The sequence below is a fragment of the Geosmithia morbida genome, assembly GCF_012550715.1.
Source record: "Geosmithia morbida isolate 1262 chromosome Unknown scaffold_14, whole genome shotgun sequence".
NCBI classification, from domain to species: Eukaryota; Fungi; Ascomycota; class Sordariomycetes; order Hypocreales; family Bionectriaceae; genus Geosmithia; species Geosmithia morbida.
In genome coordinates, this window is record NW_023336201.1 from 99541 (window position 1) to 116952 (window position 17412).

General features: G+C 52.7%; 9 protein-coding genes across 9 annotated transcripts; 5 read left to right on the plus strand and 4 right to left on the minus strand.

Annotated features, from left to right (window-relative positions):
- Positions 1-540: 540 nt before the first annotated feature.
- On the plus strand, positions 541-1367 carry GMORB2_2636 (dTMP kinase; the record flags this gene model as incomplete). The annotated part of the gene is made up of 3 exons (XM_035464615.1): positions 541-667; positions 782-890; positions 950-1367. 3 exons carry the CDS (start codon positions 541-543, stop codon positions 1365-1367), a joined length of 654 nt encoding a protein of 217 aa, XP_035319285.1.
- A 138-nt stretch (positions 1368-1505) lies between these two features.
- GMORB2_2637 (formyltetrahydrofolate deformylase) lies at positions 1506-2390 on the minus strand (the record flags this gene model as incomplete). The annotated part of the gene is made up of 1 exon (XM_035464616.1): positions 1506-2390. The coding sequence occupies one exon, from the start codon at positions 2388-2390 to the stop codon at positions 1506-1508; it is 885 nt and encodes a 294-aa protein (XP_035319286.1).
- Positions 2391-3810: 1420 nt separating this feature from the next.
- Positions 3811-5501, minus strand: GMORB2_2638 (signal recognition particle subunit SRP54; the record flags this gene model as incomplete). The annotated part of the gene is made up of 2 exons (XM_035464617.1): positions 3811-5313; positions 5382-5501. 2 exons carry the CDS (start codon positions 5499-5501, stop codon positions 3811-3813), a joined length of 1623 nt encoding a protein of 540 aa, XP_035319287.1.
- An 872-nt stretch (positions 5502-6373) lies between these two features.
- Positions 6374-7189, plus strand: GMORB2_2639 (translation initiation factor IF-3; the record flags this gene model as incomplete). Its single annotated transcript, XM_035464618.1, has 1 exon — positions 6374-7189. One exon carries the CDS (start codon positions 6374-6376, stop codon positions 7187-7189), a length of 816 nt encoding a protein of 271 aa, XP_035319288.1.
- Positions 7190-7478: 289 nt separating this feature from the next.
- Positions 7479-8076, minus strand: GMORB2_2640 (Alb1; the record flags this gene model as incomplete). The annotated part of the gene is made up of 2 exons (XM_035464619.1): positions 7479-7975; positions 8061-8076. The coding sequence occupies 2 exons, from the start codon at positions 8074-8076 to the stop codon at positions 7479-7481; spliced, it is 513 nt and encodes a 170-aa protein (XP_035319289.1).
- A 1010-nt stretch (positions 8077-9086) lies between these two features.
- Positions 9087-11468, plus strand: GMORB2_2641 (Asp-tRNAAsn/Glu-tRNAGln amidotransferase A subunit or related amidase; the record flags this gene model as incomplete). The annotated part of the gene is made up of 9 exons (XM_035464620.1): positions 9087-9149; positions 9216-9613; positions 9706-10124; positions 10177-10276; positions 10341-10632; positions 10688-10803; positions 10858-11025; positions 11089-11165; positions 11236-11468. The coding sequence occupies 9 exons, from the start codon at positions 9087-9089 to the stop codon at positions 11466-11468; spliced, it is 1866 nt and encodes a 621-aa protein (XP_035319290.1).
- A 579-nt stretch (positions 11469-12047) lies between these two features.
- Positions 12048-13280, plus strand: GMORB2_2642 (Phosphoglycerate dehydrogenase or related dehydrogenase; the record flags this gene model as incomplete). The annotated part of the gene is made up of 2 exons (XM_035464621.1): positions 12048-12477; positions 12538-13280. The coding sequence occupies 2 exons, from the start codon at positions 12048-12050 to the stop codon at positions 13278-13280; spliced, it is 1173 nt and encodes a 390-aa protein (XP_035319291.1).
- Positions 13281-13606: 326 nt separating this feature from the next.
- GMORB2_2643 (regulator of Ty1 transposition protein 109) lies at positions 13607-15241 on the minus strand (the record flags this gene model as incomplete). Its single annotated transcript, XM_035464622.1, has 1 exon — positions 13607-15241. One exon carries the CDS (start codon positions 15239-15241, stop codon positions 13607-13609), a length of 1635 nt encoding a protein of 544 aa, XP_035319292.1.
- Positions 15242-15680: 439 nt separating this feature from the next.
- On the plus strand, positions 15681-16669 carry GMORB2_2644 (large subunit ribosomal protein L15; the record flags this gene model as incomplete). Its single annotated transcript, XM_035464623.1, has 3 exons — positions 15681-16092; positions 16202-16437; positions 16532-16669. 3 exons carry the CDS (start codon positions 15681-15683, stop codon positions 16667-16669), a joined length of 786 nt encoding a protein of 261 aa, XP_035319293.1.
- Between the last annotated feature and the right edge of the window lie 743 nt (positions 16670-17412).

The window sequence follows — 17412 nt, forward strand, 5'->3', positions numbered from 1 at the left end:
TTTGTGTTCTGGTCTTTTTCGTTAGGATTTGGCGCTTGATGGTGATATATCCAGGTTGGAAAAGGAGTAAAAGGAGTTGTGGATTGTTTTTCGAGTCTTTTTGAACTGCGGCGTTTTGGATACCTTTAGCTTTGGTACTACTTTACATATATATGCTTGAACAACTGTTTTCTTCATTCATGATGCATCTATCTCCCATTTGTACCATGAATCAATGATACTGTATTACGGTTCCGTCTACATACCACTTTCCACATCACCTCGTTACCAGGCAAAGACGTAAGAAGCGCATGTCTGGAGGTTCAAGGAGCTGTCATGGCGCACTGTACGACTGTACCGGTGATGTACTAACCCCTACAGTGCGAGCTATCCCATTCTACAGAACATCTCTTGTCCGCCCCTCCACCCCTCAACACGTCTTTGACCTACCCCTCCAATTTTCACCTCATAGTCCCTCGTCCCGCCCGCCCCTTTCGAATTTCTACTGGGAACCGATAAGGCAGGGAAAGCAAAGCCTCCCTAGCCTTTTGTATTGAAGATATGCCCCCTCGTGGAGCTTTCATAGTCCTCGAGGGGCTCGACCGGTCCGGTAAGACCACGCAGGTCAAGTTACTTGAGGAGCGTCTCAGGGCTGCAGGACGACCAGTCAAGACAATGAGGTTCCCTGGTATGTTGTCTGTCTGATACTCTGTTTCCTTTTTTTTTTCTCTCTTCTGACCTTCCTCCCTCCCTCCCTGTTCTGCCATCTCTAACTACCTATGATGCTTCTTAATCGTTACAGATCGATCAACGACAATCGGTGGTATGATTGACGGTTATCTAAAGAGTGATGTAGAATTGGAAGACCACGTCATTCATCTCTTATTCAGTGCGAATCGATGGGAAACAGCGTATATTTTCTTTCTTCCTTCTTCCTTCCCTCTCACCGGAAACTGACACCGAATGAAAGGAGAACCATCATCAGTACCCTCGAACAGGGCACATCCATCATCTGCGACCGCTACGTCCACTCGGGCATAGTCTACTCAGCAGCAAAGGGCAACCCGTCCCTCGATGTGGGCTGGGCCAGCGCCCCAGAGAGGGGGCTCCCCCGTCCCGACAGGGTCGTGTTTCTTGATCTCACGCCCGAGGAGACCAGTAGACGTGGGGGGTGGGGGGACGAGCTATACGAGAAGGCTGAGATGCAGAACCGTGTCAGGCGACTATTTCGTGGGCTGGCGGGGGAGGGAGAGGCGGAGGCGAAGAGGGATGAGGATGTGGTTGTTGTCAGTGCAGCAGGGGCCATCGATACCGTTGCAGAGAATATCTGGCAGGTTGTTGAGGGGGTCATCGATGGGGTGAGTGGGGAGCCGAGGATGATTGAGTAGATGTATGTATTCATGTATCCGCATCACCATCACCTTACAAGATATATATACACGTGCTTTTACATATATGCTTTTTAGAGAAGTGTCCATTATGACTGAGAACAAGTGTGAATATCTTGCGTTATATTCGTTATCGAACTAGGAGAAAACAACAGTCTTGATGCCATTAAGAAACACCCTCCTCTCGGCATACCAGCGTACAGCCGTGGCCAGAGTCAAACTCTCAACGTTTGAACCCTCGGCAGTTAGCTGCTTAGGCTCGAGCCCGTGGTTGACACGAGCGACCTGCTGCTCGATGATGGGGCCCTCGTCGAGGTTGGCCGTGACAAAGTGCGCTGTGGCACCCATGATCTTGACGCCGCGCTCGTAAGCCTGGTGGTAGGGCCGGGCACCCTTAAAGGAAGGCAGGAAGGAGTGGTGGATGTTGATGATGCGGCCGGGCAGGGCGTCGCACAGGAAAGGCGAGAGGATCTGCATGTAGCGGGCCAGGACGACAAGCTCGATATCGTTCTTACGTACCAGGTCCAGCACGGCCTCCTCCTGGGCCTGCTTGGTGGCCGTCGTCACGGGCAAGTGGTGGAAGGGAATTCCGTAGCTGGCAGCCAGGTCGGCAAACTCGGGGTGGTTGGAGACGATCAGGGCCACATCAATGGGCAGCTGGCCGGCGCGCATGCGGTAGAGGAGGTGGTGGATGCAGTGGCCAATCTTAGACACCATGATAAGGACCCGCGTCTTACGCGCTACGGGGTGAATCTTGTAGTCCATTTTGTACTCAGCTGCCAGGGCGTCAAAGGGAGCGACAAGGTGCTCAGTGCTGCCACTGGACTCCTGCGACGCGCTTTCCTTGGCCGGGGCTGGCTTGAAATGCACCCTCATGAAGAAGCGGTCCGACGAGGTGTCACTGAACTGCTGCAGGTCGGCAATGTTGTGCCCGTGGGAGGCAAAGATGCCCGTCACGGCGTGGACGATACCCGGACGGTCTGGGCACGACAGAGTGAGGATGGAGTCTTGAGACGACGACATTGTGTGATTTTGCTGAGGGGAACGGAGGGGAGGTGCTGTTGAAGCAATTGGGCCGACTTGAATGATCGTTTGCGTCTCTTCACTGAACGTCCCACTTGAAAAATATATAGAGATGAGGCGTAAAAATGCGTGAGTCAGAGGGGTGCGAGGCAAAGTGTGTTCTCCGGCTCGGCGGCGTGGTTCTTATGGCTCCACCGTACAAAGCCTGGTGCCCTGGACCGGGCAGACTAGCCCTGTCTACGCTTATGAAAAACCCATATCAGGCTATGTGGTCCGGCCTTTGTTTGTCGCGTGCCATTCTCGGTGGTTCGGCGTGTTTCGTCTGTAGTGTACGAGGTTTCCTCTCGCATGTATCGTTTTTTCATGGATGCGGTAAGGATTCAATACCAGAAGAAGGAGGATAAATGAATGAGAACTTTGAGGGAGGATTTCCCCTCCTTTTTTCGGTGTGTGGCGTGTAAGTGAGGCAACCGCGTTAGTAATGATCAAGTTGCTCCTTCCCCGGGTTCTCGGGGGTCCTCGGCATTTGTCAATCCTTCTGATCTCCTTTATCCACGTTCTTGTCGGCTTTGTTGAATGTTTTCTCTGCACACATCGTTCTTCCTCTCTTCTCCTATCTTTTCCTCTGGCTCTAGGGATTCTCATGTCCCTCTGAATGTCTTGCTTATGCGTTATAACGAAAATGGCCATCACCATTGACCGCGCACACTCACCGTGATCTCACGCGAACTGCGACTCTGGCTTCTCCTATCTTCGTCTGGAACATTTCGATAGTAAGAATGGAAACTGGAAACCGTATCCAACGTGTGTACTGGGCAGCGCATACGAGCCCCGGTTGGTTTGCCTAAGCCAACGACGGTACGCATATGCCTCCTCGGGGGTATTGATGAGACCGAGGAGGCCTTCGTTCAGAAAGAGATATGATAGAAGGTAGGTCATGGCTGCTTTGACAAAGAGAGAACGAGATGATCGAGGGTGGAGGAAAGAGGTCGTATGTGCGATATACTCCACACCGTCGAGGGTGCGCATTATATAGTCGAGACCAGTGTATATGGTTTGACTCTCACAGGTTTCAATTTAAGAGTTGACGTCTCCCGAGTCTTGCTCACTGTCAGCCAGGCAGATAATGACAGTCAGAAACAAAAAGACACTCCATTTCAGTAACTAGGTGGCAGTCAAGAGAGAGAATCAGCGTCTATACTCGTCGTTCCATTCATTTTTTTGCCGTGAGTTCATCAACCACGTACTAGATAGTAAGAAGTGCTCGTAATGCTGGCTCAGTCCACCCGTACAACTAAGCCAGCCCGGCCGCCGTCAGTGACAAAGTTCCAAATAAACGCCGATCCCAGATATGTTTGTCATTTTATCTTTCTTGATTTTTCCTTTCTTTGGTTGTTGTGATTCCCTTCAGTTAGATACATTACCTCCTACCCCTGCCACTTCCAGGCGGCATACCTCCCATACCAGGCATGCCTCCCATGCCCCCCATGCCCATCTGCTGCATCATGGCCTGCATGTCGGGCATGCCACCGCCGGCACCACCTCCACCTCCAAGCATCTTCATCAGGCTGCCCATGTCGGGCATACCGCCGGCACCACCCCCGGCACCTCCCATGCTCTGCAGCCTCTTCTGCATAGCAGCGAGCTGCTGGGCCTTGTTACCACCACCCATGGCCTGCTGGGCCTTTTGAAGATTCTTCATGTTGCCTCCCATCTTCTTGGCCATGCCAGCCATCATGCGCTGCTGGGTGAGAAGGTCCTCGACCTCGCGGACCGAAGTTCCTGAGCCGTGGGCGATGCGCGTCATGCGTTCCGGCTGATCGACCAAGATCTTGCCGTCCGAGTCGAGCTCCTTATCCGTCATGGAGTCACAGATGTAAATCATGCGTTTGAGCTTGTTGCTTCCCTCCTCGTCGTCCATACCCTGCATCATGTTGCCCATTCCGGGGATCATGCCCGCCATCTTGGACAGGGGACCCATTTTCATAATGTTGGACAGCTGGTCGCGCAGGTCGCGCACCGTAAAAATACCCTCCTGGATATGCTTCATGGCGTCCTTGTTGTTGAGGTTGAGACTCTGCACATGCTCCACCAGACCGGCCATGTCGCCCATGCCCAGGAGCTTCTGGACAAACTGCTGTGGTGCGAAACGCTCCAGGTCCATCAGGTGCTCGCCCGTTCCGATAAAGACAATGGGCGTGTGGGTGGCAGCGACGGCCGAGATGGCACCACCGCCGTGGGCATGGCCGTCAGTCTTGGTGATGATGATAGCTCCAAAGTCGGCCGCCTCCTTGAACGCCTTGGCCTGCGACTCGGCCTGTTGACCGATGGACGCATCCAGCACCATGATAGTCTCGTTGGGCTTGACGGCCTCTTGGATGTCCACCATTTCCTGGAACAGCGCCGACTCCTGCCTGTGGCGACCAGACGTATCGACAATTATGACGTCAAACTTCTCCTTCCTGAACTGCTCCACGCCCGCCCGCGCCACGGCTGCCGGGTCCGTCTCGGTCAGCGAGCCGTAGTACGGAATCTTGGCTTTGGTAGCGTTCTGCTTCAACTGGTCGAAGGCTCCAGCTCGGAAGGTGTCGGCGCACACTAGGCACGACTTGAACCCGCGCGACTGGTAGTGTTTCGCCAGCTTAGTACACGTCGTTGTCTTTCCGGCTCCCTGGAGACCGACAAACATGATGATGTTGGTCTTTCCCTTCTTGGGCTTGAACGGCTCCGCGTGCGGATCCACGAGCTTGACCAGCTCATCGAACACGGCTTTTTGGATAAGTCGCTTCTTGTTGACAGCTGGTGGCAGGTCCTTGAAGTTGACTGCCGACTTGATGGACTTGCGAAGCTGGCCCACTAGCTTGACGTTGACATCGGATTCGAGGAGGGCGGCGCAAATCTCCTTGATCATAGCATCAAAAGCCTATATTGTGAACACTAGTAAGCAATGGGCGCCCGTCTTCTTGGTCGATGAAAGGTGGTGCTGGGGACGCTGGTGCGGACGCTGGTGCGGGTGTCGTCTTGTAAACGTGCCTTTTCATCGAGGTTCTGTTCCCTGGTTAGGTTCGAGACGGCCGTGTTGATTCGGCGCCCGAGATCTTGAAGCACCATGGTGCTATATTTCGGGGCCTCCTCTGAAGAAGGGCACTGTCGGGATAGAAAAAAGAGGAGTTGTTGGAAGTCGTTTGTCCTGCTGTTCTTTGCCCCGCGGATGCTGTCTGCTATTATGGGTGGCGTTGCCTAATTGTCTAAATTTTGATCACGTGTTAGAACTCGAGACCCCTCCCTCTACGAAGTATTACGAGTTCGGAGTACCCCAGGGTCAGCTAACCCCACTTCGTGGCCCGTGGAGTTGAAGATTGTCCTGATAAGCTGAGCGCGAGTGTTTTCAATGTGGTATTTTTTTCTTCTTGAGTATTGATAAAGATCATTAGTATTACATGCTCTAAATAATATGGATGAAGTTGATGACCCTTGCGTATCTCAGTGTTTTTGGTTCAACACTCATATAAGCTCTTACGCCCGGTCATAATATGGTCAAGCCTTCCAGAGGATCTCTTTGTTATGTTCTGTATCAACTAATACAAAAGCTTTGAATCCTAATTTGCAAATGGCAAACTTGATATGACATGCAAGTATCGAATTGGTAGGATACGACGGATGCGGGCTTCCTCTGCATGTACTCGTGCTCTGTAATCTGTACTGCCATGCGAGTAAATTCGCACCGTATATAGTACACCGAAATCGACTGACATTATACTGTACAAATCAGTCAGTAATACGTATTAACTCTCCACCAAGCAAGTCCGAGGTACGGAACCTCAAAACACGACAGCTCTATCTACTCACAGCACATCAACGTCAAGTTCTCTGGAGACATCACACCCCCCAAGGCGAATGAAAAGTTCCGTTGCCTTTTGATTTTACCCATTGAACACGTTGCCCTCTCTCCAACTTTCCATCAGCCCTCCCGAACCCGAACCATGCGCAGCCTTGCCGCCGGTGCCCGTTGCGCCCCCCGGCGCCTCCTTTTCCAGAAGACTACAACAGGGCCTCTACCGCTATGGACTCGACAGTCCTACGGCCTCGTTAATCTGACTGCGTCAACGACATTACTATGGCGATCGTTTAATCAGAGCGGTGCAGGGCTAGCCCGCCGGCAAGTAGATGTGTTGGAGGAGCGGCAAAAGGCTCTGGAGGAGGAGGAGAAGATTGATCGACGGTACACGCTGTCCGACTACATGGACAAGACAGGGCGGGACCGTCTGCCACGAGACCACGAGATCACGGACCCCAAGATCATGGTGCTTGACGGGGGATCTGTTGAGGGTCCTCTGGCCACGCGCTTCGTCCTGACCAAGCTCAACGACGGTGAGTCGCTGCGCATGGTGCAGCCCTACGTACCGGCCAAGGGAGACGCGCCGGTCCGCTACGCTCTGTGCAAGATTGTCGACTCGGAGGAGGCGTACCGCGCCGACAAAGAGCGCAAGGAGCGCAAGAAGAAGACGGCCAAGCCCAAGAACAAGGAGGTCGAGCTGTCGTGGAGCATCAGTGAGCACGATCTCCTCACCAAGATGAGGCAGGTTTCCGGCTTCCTGGCAAAGGGTTACAAGGTCGAGCTTGTCGTGGGCAAGAAGAAGGGTAGCCGTACTGTCTCGGAGAAGGATGGTCAGGCCCTCGTGACCAAGGTTAAAAAGGAGGTTGAGGCGGCGGAAGGGTTCGAAGCGAAGCCCGCCCAAGGTGCTGTCGGCGCCACCCTTAGGCTGTACTTTGAGGGCAAAAAGTCAACAGCGCAATAGCTCAGCGTCTTGATGTGGCAGGTGACGCTGCTACCTGTACTATCAACATATCATCGTACACTATGCATCTACTACTACTAAGGTATTATAGCGTCAACATATGAAGCAAAAAAAAAAAAAAAAAAGAGGAAGAGTCATTCGTCGCCATTTTTTCGTGTCAAAGATTCCAGGTCTTAACATTGTGGATTAATCATGTAGTCATGTGCCCTTCTCATATCCCAGCCCATGAGGTGGAAAAACATCAATCAAAAACGCCTGCGCCCAACCCGCAATATAGCAGTAACACTGCCTAGATAATATCGTCGTCGTCCACAGCAATATATCCGTCATCGTCGACAGACTCTCGGGCATCGATAATCGGGACGGTGGCAGCAGCAGGAGTCGGCTCTTCGTCCGTCTCCCAGTCCTTGTCGGCCTGCGTCTCGGCATCCTCAACGTCGACGAGTTTGACCCCGTGCGCCTCAGCCTCCTTATTGATCTCGTCCCATCCCTTGCTGCGGCGCTGGACGTTGCGCCCACGGTCGATGCTGCGCTCCACCTTTTTGCTTGTGCGCTCGAGGACGGCCTCGGCCATCTGCATGCTGCGCTCCTGGCGCTTGCGCGCCTTAGACGTCATCTGGCTCTTGCGCTTCACCTTCTTCTGTACGCCCGCAGAGTGGTGAGCGGCCAACACGGATGGGCGCTGGGGCCCCGACGTGTTCTGCGGCAGCGACACATCCTTCAGAGACTTGTCCATGTTGGTGGGGGACGACGCCCAGCGGGCGGCCCTAGAATTTTTCGTCGGTGCTGTTATATCGAAGTCAGCACCAGAAGGGACAGAGAAAAGCTGTCGGTTTTTTTTTTCCTACTGTAGAAATACGATGTTACTTACACTTATTTTTGGCCATAATGTGCAGATTGTATGGGAATAACGTGTGTATTCCGTGTGGTGTACTCGAGGATCCTGCATCCCACTTTCTGATTCTTCCAAATTCTTATCACGTGCACCAACCTGGCTAAGGCCCCACCCCGTCTTTGGGTTAACTTCAACAAATCAATAGTTAGTGTAGTTAGTGTCAAGTTTCAACACATCGAAAGATAGTGTAGTGTGTTATCACCACTAAGGTGGTAGGTAGTAATGCCTCTTGCGAAGATATCTATGGTTCTCCAACGACACACTCTCCTGGGTCTTTCATGGCCAGCCCGCCAATGGTTTGAATACCTTGGTGATCAGTGGGAAGACCGGCAGGGTCGCCGCACATGCTTTGGGCATTACGCACAAGGTCTGATTATGTTTTAAGCCGTGAATGCCTATCTTGTAATTCTGCCTGTTAACTTCGCAATCCGTGATTTATGGAAGCAGAGCTATTACTGCACCGCATACTTGACAAGTAGGTACACGCGTGTGTTATAGCTATGGCGCGGATGTCAGGCAAACATGATCCGGAAGGTCATGGCACTGGCATATCTTAAGCTCCTCCGAACCTAAAAGGTGCCGTTGTTCCAGTTGTCGGAGAGGATACAGTGGGTTGTTGTAGTTCACTTGCATCGACGATGTAGCTCATTATTAAAGCGTCCCGAGACCCTGTGGTTTTTTATACTCATAGTAGAGATGGTGAGTTTTTAGTGCTATCGTTGGCCGCTTTAGTGAGAGCAGATCTCTCTACCGATTCAGCAGGTGCCTTGCGTCCCTGTCATACCTGCCCTAGCTGCTTACATCGAACGTACTAATAATAAAAATCCATACAAACTGGTACCTGCCTTTAGGAGCATCAATGAACTGCCTTGTTATCTTGTTTCCTCAATCTTAATGACATTACCGTCTTACGTCTCTTATACTTCCTCTTCCCATATTACCTTGGTTCACCTCCCAGCAGATTGTCGAATGGTACATACAAGACTGATTTGACCCGGCGATATGGTTTCCCTCTCAACGTGCCTCATCGCCGGCATCCACTATCTCATCCATCCCAGAAAGCTTGTACGGGTTTAGCCTCTCTGCCCCTCGCTCATCATCTGCCGACCCCTAAGCTTATGCCATAACTAGGGTTCAATAACAGCAAACATTCATCCGGATGCCATTCTTCCTGTCACTCTTCTCAGCACCGAAGAGATATTCGGCGGACAGTTGGAGCAGATCCTCGACGCGTACAGTCGCGTCGACGACGTCTTTATCCCCGAGTTCGGCTCCGTGCTCATCGAAAAGTTCACCAGTAATGATTCCACGACGTCAACTGCAGTTAACCGTCAGCATGTGTCTCAGAAGACGTATTCTCTTGAAGAGCAAACGGCCGATGATGGCGGTGACGACTTCGTCGGTCATCTGCCCTCCGGCCCTTATATTCTGCACGGCCCCAACCTGTACCAGGCCTGGCGTCTGTATGAGGACCAATACGAGGCATTCAACTTTGGCGTCATACCCGAAGATCCCATGAACATCAAACAGTACCTGGGCCTTTTCTCTTCCCCCCCTTTTATTGTGTCTTCATGACCAGCCAACGCCCAGTGGGCACAAGACTAATATGGCATGCTGCTAGATTTATCCCCTTGAGCTCCCTCTCTCTCAATGGGCTCTTCAAGTCTATCCCAGTTCCCTCTCGCCTCTACTCCCCAACACCGAGCAAGGAGAAACCGCTATCAGGGCAGAGGTTCTCCATACCCGATGTCATGATACTCAAGGGTGTACAGACAACCGTGTCCAGCCGAGCTTGGACAGCTCTGTACCCACCACTGATTGGTAAGACAGCTAGCTATGCGCAAAAACTCATCGATCTCGGTGCGGTTATTGTCGGAAAGACCAAGATCTCTCAGTTTGCATCTGGTCAGCAGTGGGTGGATGTCAAAGCACCCTGGAACCCTGCTGGGGATGGGTATCAGGATCCGTCTGGTAGCTCTGCTGGAGCTGCGATGGCGGCGGCAGCCTACGGCTGGCTCGAAACGGCTGTTGGGGAAGACTGTAAGTAAGTCAGCCCAGGGATGTTTGTGCAGATACTGACCGATTCGCCTAGCCATTGGTGGCCTACGAAGCCCTGGAGCCCGTGCTGGCGTCTACTCCCTGCGCCCTTCGTTCTTGAAAGCTTCACTCGACGGAGTACAGACCAGCTCCCCGTATGTCCAAGAAGAGGAATGATCATACCTAGTGACTGTCACAGGTTGGCTGATGTTCATATAGGAGATACGACACCATTGGTCTGGCAGCTTCATCGCTCAGCCAGTTAAGAAATGCCACAAGAGCTGTTCTCGGTAACGATGGGGCCGCAAAGACCCCACCCCAAAGTATAGTTTACCTTGGAGACCTAGACCACCAGTTACCACATGACCAGCTACATCTGATTCGCACGTTTGTGGGAGTATTGGAGAGCTTCCTCGATATTACAGCTGAGAAGACAACCCTCGAGGCTCTGTGGGCCAAGGAGCCTCCGCACAATGCTGGGCTCCAGTCACTCAAGCAATTTCTAAACCAAGTATGGGCCATCGTCTTCCGCAAATGACTCTGGTATAAGCTAACATTCTAAAAAGGCCCCTCTACAATGCTTTTATTGCGATTATGCAGCAACATATCAAGACTTTCTCGAGGACTACCGTGATCGTTTCCACAGAGAACCTTATGTAGAGGCCACAGTGAGACATCTATGGTAGGTGTGCAGTACCTTAGGTTGGCAGCAACGATGCTGACATGTTGAGCAAAGGTCTTTGGGGGCGAATGTGACCCAAGATGAATACAGATCCAGCATAAACCGCCTCGATACATTTCAGACATGGTTTGAAGAGACGGTCATGACGGCAGGGCCCAACACTATCATCGTCTTTCCTTATGGTGTTTCCCAACCCAAGTACAGGCAGAGTGGTGGTTCTGGGTATGTACATTCAAATGGAAATCTCCTTCTAAGCAATCCTGTCACTTACCTTTCTCTGTTTAGCTCTTCGGGGACGACCGGTAGTTTGTTGCCCGATCTTTTAGCTTCCGTTCTTGGTGCACCACACCTTATTGTTCCATGTAAGTGAAACTGCGGGATGACTCAACATCATTTCTTTTTCTTCTTCTTTTTCTCTGACTGAGCATACAGTTGGCGAGACACCTTACTTGTCCGAGGTCAGCATGACCACGGAGTATCTCCCAGTCAGTGCATCTGTGTTGGGAGCTCGTGACAGTGACAAGACTCTTGTCCAACTAGTCCACGATGCTTTGGAGAAAGCAGGCAAGAGAACTACCATGAGCAAGCCACAAACACCATCGATTCATCGTGAGGCTCCAGATGTACAACGCGGGCTCACTGCATCCGGCCCACAGCATTGGTAGTTGTGAGCCTTGTGGGATCAAGGTCGAGCACAGAACCAGGTCTCACAGACACAAACATCCACATTCAGCCCCAAAAAGTGTAATATACAATTGCCAATGCTTTTAGAATGAAAACATTTCACCCAGGATACGGCATGTTAATCAGGCCGACCAAGAGACAACCACAGTAACTTGATAGCGGGGCTCACTTTGCAGGTTTCCCAGTGGGTTTTGGACGTATCATACTTACGGATAGCACCGCTTAATCAGGCAGCTTTCAGGCGGTGTTTTCTTGCGAGATCAATTGGCGGGCGTTCGCATGCAAGGAATGGGGAAGAGGGGCGGTTTGGGACAACATGTTGCAATTCCCTGGGGAAGCTCCTTACTCGCGGCGCTCCTCACCTCGCATGCCGTCATGATGCTCCGAATTCCGAACCTCACAACTTACCTGCAGCATTTCCTCTACCTTCGCTGCATCATTTTCCACTGACAGATTTGCCTTGGCTCTGAATCCGTTAAGAAGGCGAGCATATCTGTCAGCCCTTACGTGCAATACGTCTCTTTTGCTGTTTCCATTCCCTCGTACATATTGCTCACACCATGGCTGAGCCCGTCAACACGCCAGTGCCCGCCTCGACACCTCGCTCCACATCGCCAGCGCCTCTGAATCCACCTACCATTCCAGTATCTCTGGCCCAATACAACAAAGGCTTGGTGAGCTCCAAGGCACGCGTCCTCCAAATTGGCGATGCCGTGCCGTATAATCCGGCAGAGGTTTCCAAATTCAGAAAAGAGTTTGACGTGATATACATTTCGCCTGCCGAAAGACGGCGCGACCAGTTCAAGACGGCCCTTCAGCAGGGGACATGGGGCGACTTTCACGCAATATTCCAGCCATCTTTGCACTCCGGCTACGAGATGGGTGAATGGGATGCCGAGCTCATCAACCTGCTACCGAAGAGCGTAAGGGTTTTTGCCAGCGCTGGCACTGACTATAATGCCATTGATATACGACAATTGGCACAACATGGTGAGTTGACGCGTGCATCTCCCTGGACTTGTATGGACACTGGCTCATAAGTAAACCAAGGCATCATCTTTCGTGACGCTAGTTTCGCAGCCGTCGACGCTGTTGCCGACTTCACTACGGACATGATCATATCGGTGTTGCATAACTTTCCGCAGTGCATGGAAGCTGCAACGTCCAACGATCCCGCAAAGTCTACCACATGCCATGAGACTTTGTCTCACAACCTTGACAGACAAACGGTGGGCCTTATCGGCTTCGGGAATGTCGGGGCGGGCATTGCTAACCGCTGTGGACTTGGATTGGGTGTCACGATACACTGCTATTGTCCCCCCTCGACAGACATCCCCTCACCCGAGGCTCTGTGCGCCAAGGTAGATGTTGTTTTTCATGACTCTCTGGAGAGCCTGGTCAGCTCTGTCGACTGCGTGGTTCTGAGCGAGCCCATCTTCGACAAGGACTCGCCGCCTATCATCGGCGTTCGCGAGCTCTCCTGGTTCCGCCCTGGGGCACGCTTGGTCAATGCGGGGGGAGAGGGGCTCGTCGACTACGAGGCTTTAGCGGACGCCCTCGACAGCGGCTACCTGTCGTCGGTGGCGCTCGATGCCTACTCCCTCGGAGGCCACATCAACGCGCGTCTCAGGGATCACGCCGCTTCCGGGAAGGCCATTCTCACGTGTAATAATGCTAGGGGTACTGTCGAAACCGCGAAGGGTTGTGAGGAACTGGCCATGCGCGAAATCAAGTCTGTCATATTTGGCACGGGGCCCAACACCGCGATCAACATGAATTACTTTCAACAATGAAGAGAAATGCATCGTGCATTGTTCAACAATACGAGGGGGTTAGCATAGGCTCGGATGGTAGGGGAGTCTTGAGCTGCAGTGAAAAATGGCAAAGATGTTTTCATAATCGTGGAGGTGCTTGCTGTCATCATCGGGTGTTCCATAGTATATGCATACGTAGTAGTACTATTCATGTGGAGAAAAGACTGTGTTCGTTCTTTTGTTTCCAGTTATGCCGTACCTACGGAGTGTCCGTTTCCTATTCTGCCCAAAAATCAACGCTGCGTTCAAAAGACATTAAATACATGTGTTCCCCCCTTTTTCATTTCCCCTTCTTTTAGCGTCATTCAAGTCGACTTGTCATCAGCCTTGGGCTTCTTCCTAACCAGTCCAGCCGCCAGGACTTTGGGTTCAGTCGACACCGTAGGAGCATTGGACTCCGATCTCTTTCTCTTGACCAGGCCAGTCAAGTTATTGACCTGCTGTGGCCCGCGCTGAATCGTGGCGGCAGTGGTGGCGGCAGTAGGTGGCGCCGGTTGTTGCAAGGGGGGATAGTCAGCCTCTCCCATCACCGCGTACCCCCACGGCGAACCGAGTGCCACCTCGCTGACCCAGCGGCGCGTACTACCGGCCGCTTTGTCGATAGAGCTAAAGTCCAGGTGGAGAAGCAGCTCAGACATGCGTTTGTAGTCTGTGTCGCTGACGATGCGGTCACCGCGGCCGGCAGGGCCCCACGAGTAATATGCTGTGCGGGCGGGGCGGTCGAGGAGGTAGTTCCTCTGGGCGATCTTGATGCGGGGCTGACGGGCGACGACGATTCCACTCAGCTTCTTTGTCTGCCCCTTCTTTTTCTTGTTCTTCTTTCCCTTCTCCGCAGTCGCCTTCTTTTCGTCTTCTGTCCCAATCTTGTCCCTTTCGGTGGGGAAGAGCTTGCGCGGTGTGGTGGAGGGTGTTATGTCTGTGAGCTGCTTCTGCTGCTTCTTGGGGGTCTGGGGGGGCTGGTTGTGCTGGCCCGACTCTGGCTTCGGTTCCTTGTCGTCGTATACCACCCAAATGAAGCCTGTCAGTCGCCCGCTGGAACACTCCTGTCGGAAGGCCATCATTTCCCAGAACGTGGCAAGGTTCCCTACGCTCCTCCAGGAGCCCGTCGTGCGGAATGAGCGCGTGTTAGAGGCTTCCTCATCGAGTTCCCTGCTGAAGCGGGATTTCGGGTCATCGGGGTAGGCCGGGATCAGGCAGCGGGGCGGCACCCAGTCGAATTCGCGCGTGTATGGCGATATCTTCTCCAGAGGGTGACGGTCTGTAGTCCAGCTGCGTTTGCTGCTACGGCCGCACGGTGTAAATGCGCGCGTCTCGTAGGCGTCCAGCCCGGGGATGACGAGATAACCGCCCACTGTGTCGCCGAGGAGAGGGTCTAGCACACGACACCACCATTTCACCAGCCCGCGGTCATCGAGTACATGCTTGCCTTTGTTGTCGGCGCTCCCGGGAAACAGGTACTGTGACTGGGCGCGAGCGAAGAGGCTGATGACAAACTGAACGTCGCGCCGCCGTCGGTGCTCCACGAGGAAGCCCACAAAGGTGGCGCATATCAGGCGGATGGGGCTCGGTGTGCCTGCGGGCAGGTTGAGAAGATGCAGGTATCCCGTTGAGTCGGCCTTGGCGACGAAGATTGTCGTGGCGCGCGCGGTGGTGAAGATGAATATCTCCACGCCTAGCACGAGAACTTTCTGTGTCGGCCCAGAGGCATAATCGGTAGCAGGTCGGTCAATGGACACGGCTAGGAAGTGCTTCTCGCAGTAAGTGCGGTCGGGGCGCTGGCCTGGTGGTGGAGAACACAGCGCGTCGCATCTCGTCGGCGGAGTGGAGACGTGGTATATGTGGAATGGTTTGCCGGAGGGGAGGACGGCGGCGAGGCGTGACTTGAGGGAGGAGGAAGAGGAGCTTGCCTGGCTCTCTGGCCCAGGCTGGGTTGTCGTCATGATGCGCGAGCTGGGGGGGCGCGTCTGGGCAGATTCGGTGTCAATGGCGCATCACAGAGAGAACATACAGCTGGGTACGATGCAGGGAAATACAGAAGATCTAGGCGGTAGGATTATCTTGGGAGAGGATTGCCATAAACAATGAATTGAGCGGCAAGAAGGAAGTCGAGGCTCTTGAGAGCTTCCCAGACCGCGGAGCCTCGCGTGGTGAAGAGTGGGGCTGGTAGGGAAAGCGCGTAGCTGTGGCACGTGATTTAGAGAAAAGTTGGCGACGAGGCGTCAATGCATGGAGATGGTCCCGTTAGCCATCAATCCAAGTCGTGTGATTCCCAACGAACGACGTTGCTCAACAACCGATCGCTCGATCCTCGATAACCCTGTCTAAAGCAAGGCTGCCGGTGGCTCTTCTTTCTTCCATCACAGACGAGAAAAAAAAATGATGCAGCCCTGTCGCACAGCCCTGGCCCGCAGCCGGCAGTCTCTGCGCCTAGCAGGACTTCGCGCCTACTACAGCGCCGACGCAGTGACGGCATCAACCACGACGACTACGACGACACCCCCTACTCCCGAGTCGTTCAAGATCTCTGAGTCATCCCGTTCGGCAGCGGCTCCGCGATGGAGCCAGACCCCTCCGGCCATGAGGGCCCCTATCCAGATGGACGTGGCCAAGAAGCCGGAGAACAAGGTGTGGGTGGTCAACAGCGACCCAAAGACTCTCGACGAGATGTACAACCGTCTTCTGGGCCCTGGGGGGAGCAAGATGCTCCCCGAGGAGCTCAAGTGGCTTGCTGTCACGCACAAGAGCTTTGATCAGGGGAGGAGAGGGTTCAATGACCGTCTAGCCTTGATGGGTACGTCTTCTTCTCTTCCCCCCCCGTTCTTCTCCTTCTGAAGCGGAGAGAGGTTGGAGCAGTCTACTTCCTTTGGGAGTTTTGCTAATTTGAGGGGTTGCTATCATAGGCCGCATGACTCTCGTCATGGAGACGACCAAGCACATTGTCAGCAAGGAGCCGCTGCAGGGAGCCAAAGTCGAGGATGAATTCAGCGACCGTAGGGAACCGTTTGTCCATGAGCAGCTCACGCAGGTGGATAACCTGTCGGTCGAAACGACCAAAGATGTCGCGGGAAAGGACAAGCTGTACGCCCTGGCGACTGAGGTGGGTATGCTGCGTGTGCTGCGGTGGAAGCCTCGTCTGGTACGTTTCTACCCCCCCTTTTTTTTAACCTAAATATTTTATCCCCTCTGTTATTATACTATAGTTTTGTTGCTAACATGGTTTCACTTCACAGCCCAACAAGCTAGACTCCTCCGGTGTTGAGACAGTCATGAACGGAGCTATCCTGGCCATCATTGGCGCCATCAACCTGCAGCACGGATCGGCCGTCGCCTCACAAGTCGTTCGGGAGAGGATACTGGGGCGTCTGTAAGGGAGGGGGCCTGGCATCGACTGGCGAACGGTATCATATATAACTAACTCTGTAGACTATCTGTGTATTATGTTTCTTCTACTAAAAAGGGAAAGAGGGAGGAAGTAAATTACCGTATCTAAAAAAAAAAAAAAATAAAAAAAAAAAAGCATATCAGCCACTTGAACCAGCATCATACAAACTCGTGCGTAGGATATACTCGTGTTCACGGTGACAGTGTGTTGGCAAGATATTTGTTTCTCCGATAATTGTTTCGTTGCTATACGCTGTTTGGCACACGTTGCTACATATTACGTCGTGATGCCCTGAGTATACCAATATATGCAAATACTAATACTAGGGATATGTTTCATGATAGAAACAAGGGCTTAAACTATAGAATAAGATTTAAATGACAACCAGCAAATCTGAGATTGGTAAGATAGAGATGGAGTGAATCCAATCTCCGTGGTTCATCTGCCCTGAACGACATATTATTACCGGGTAGGATCGTCGGATCACGGGCCGTCATGTGCTTGTTGTCAAGAAACACTCGTACAACTTCGTATTACCTAAATGGGATGAAATGTACTGGGACATTTTTTCTTCTCTTCCTTTTTCTTTCACTCGTGAGAGTCACCATGTGATATCATGCGTCTACTCCCACGTCTTGTTATTAACAGGCTTCTCGGGGAGACCGTCAAACGCGGTTATGCTATGGATACTAGGGATGGGAATTAGAGCGGTTCCCCCCCCCCCCCCCC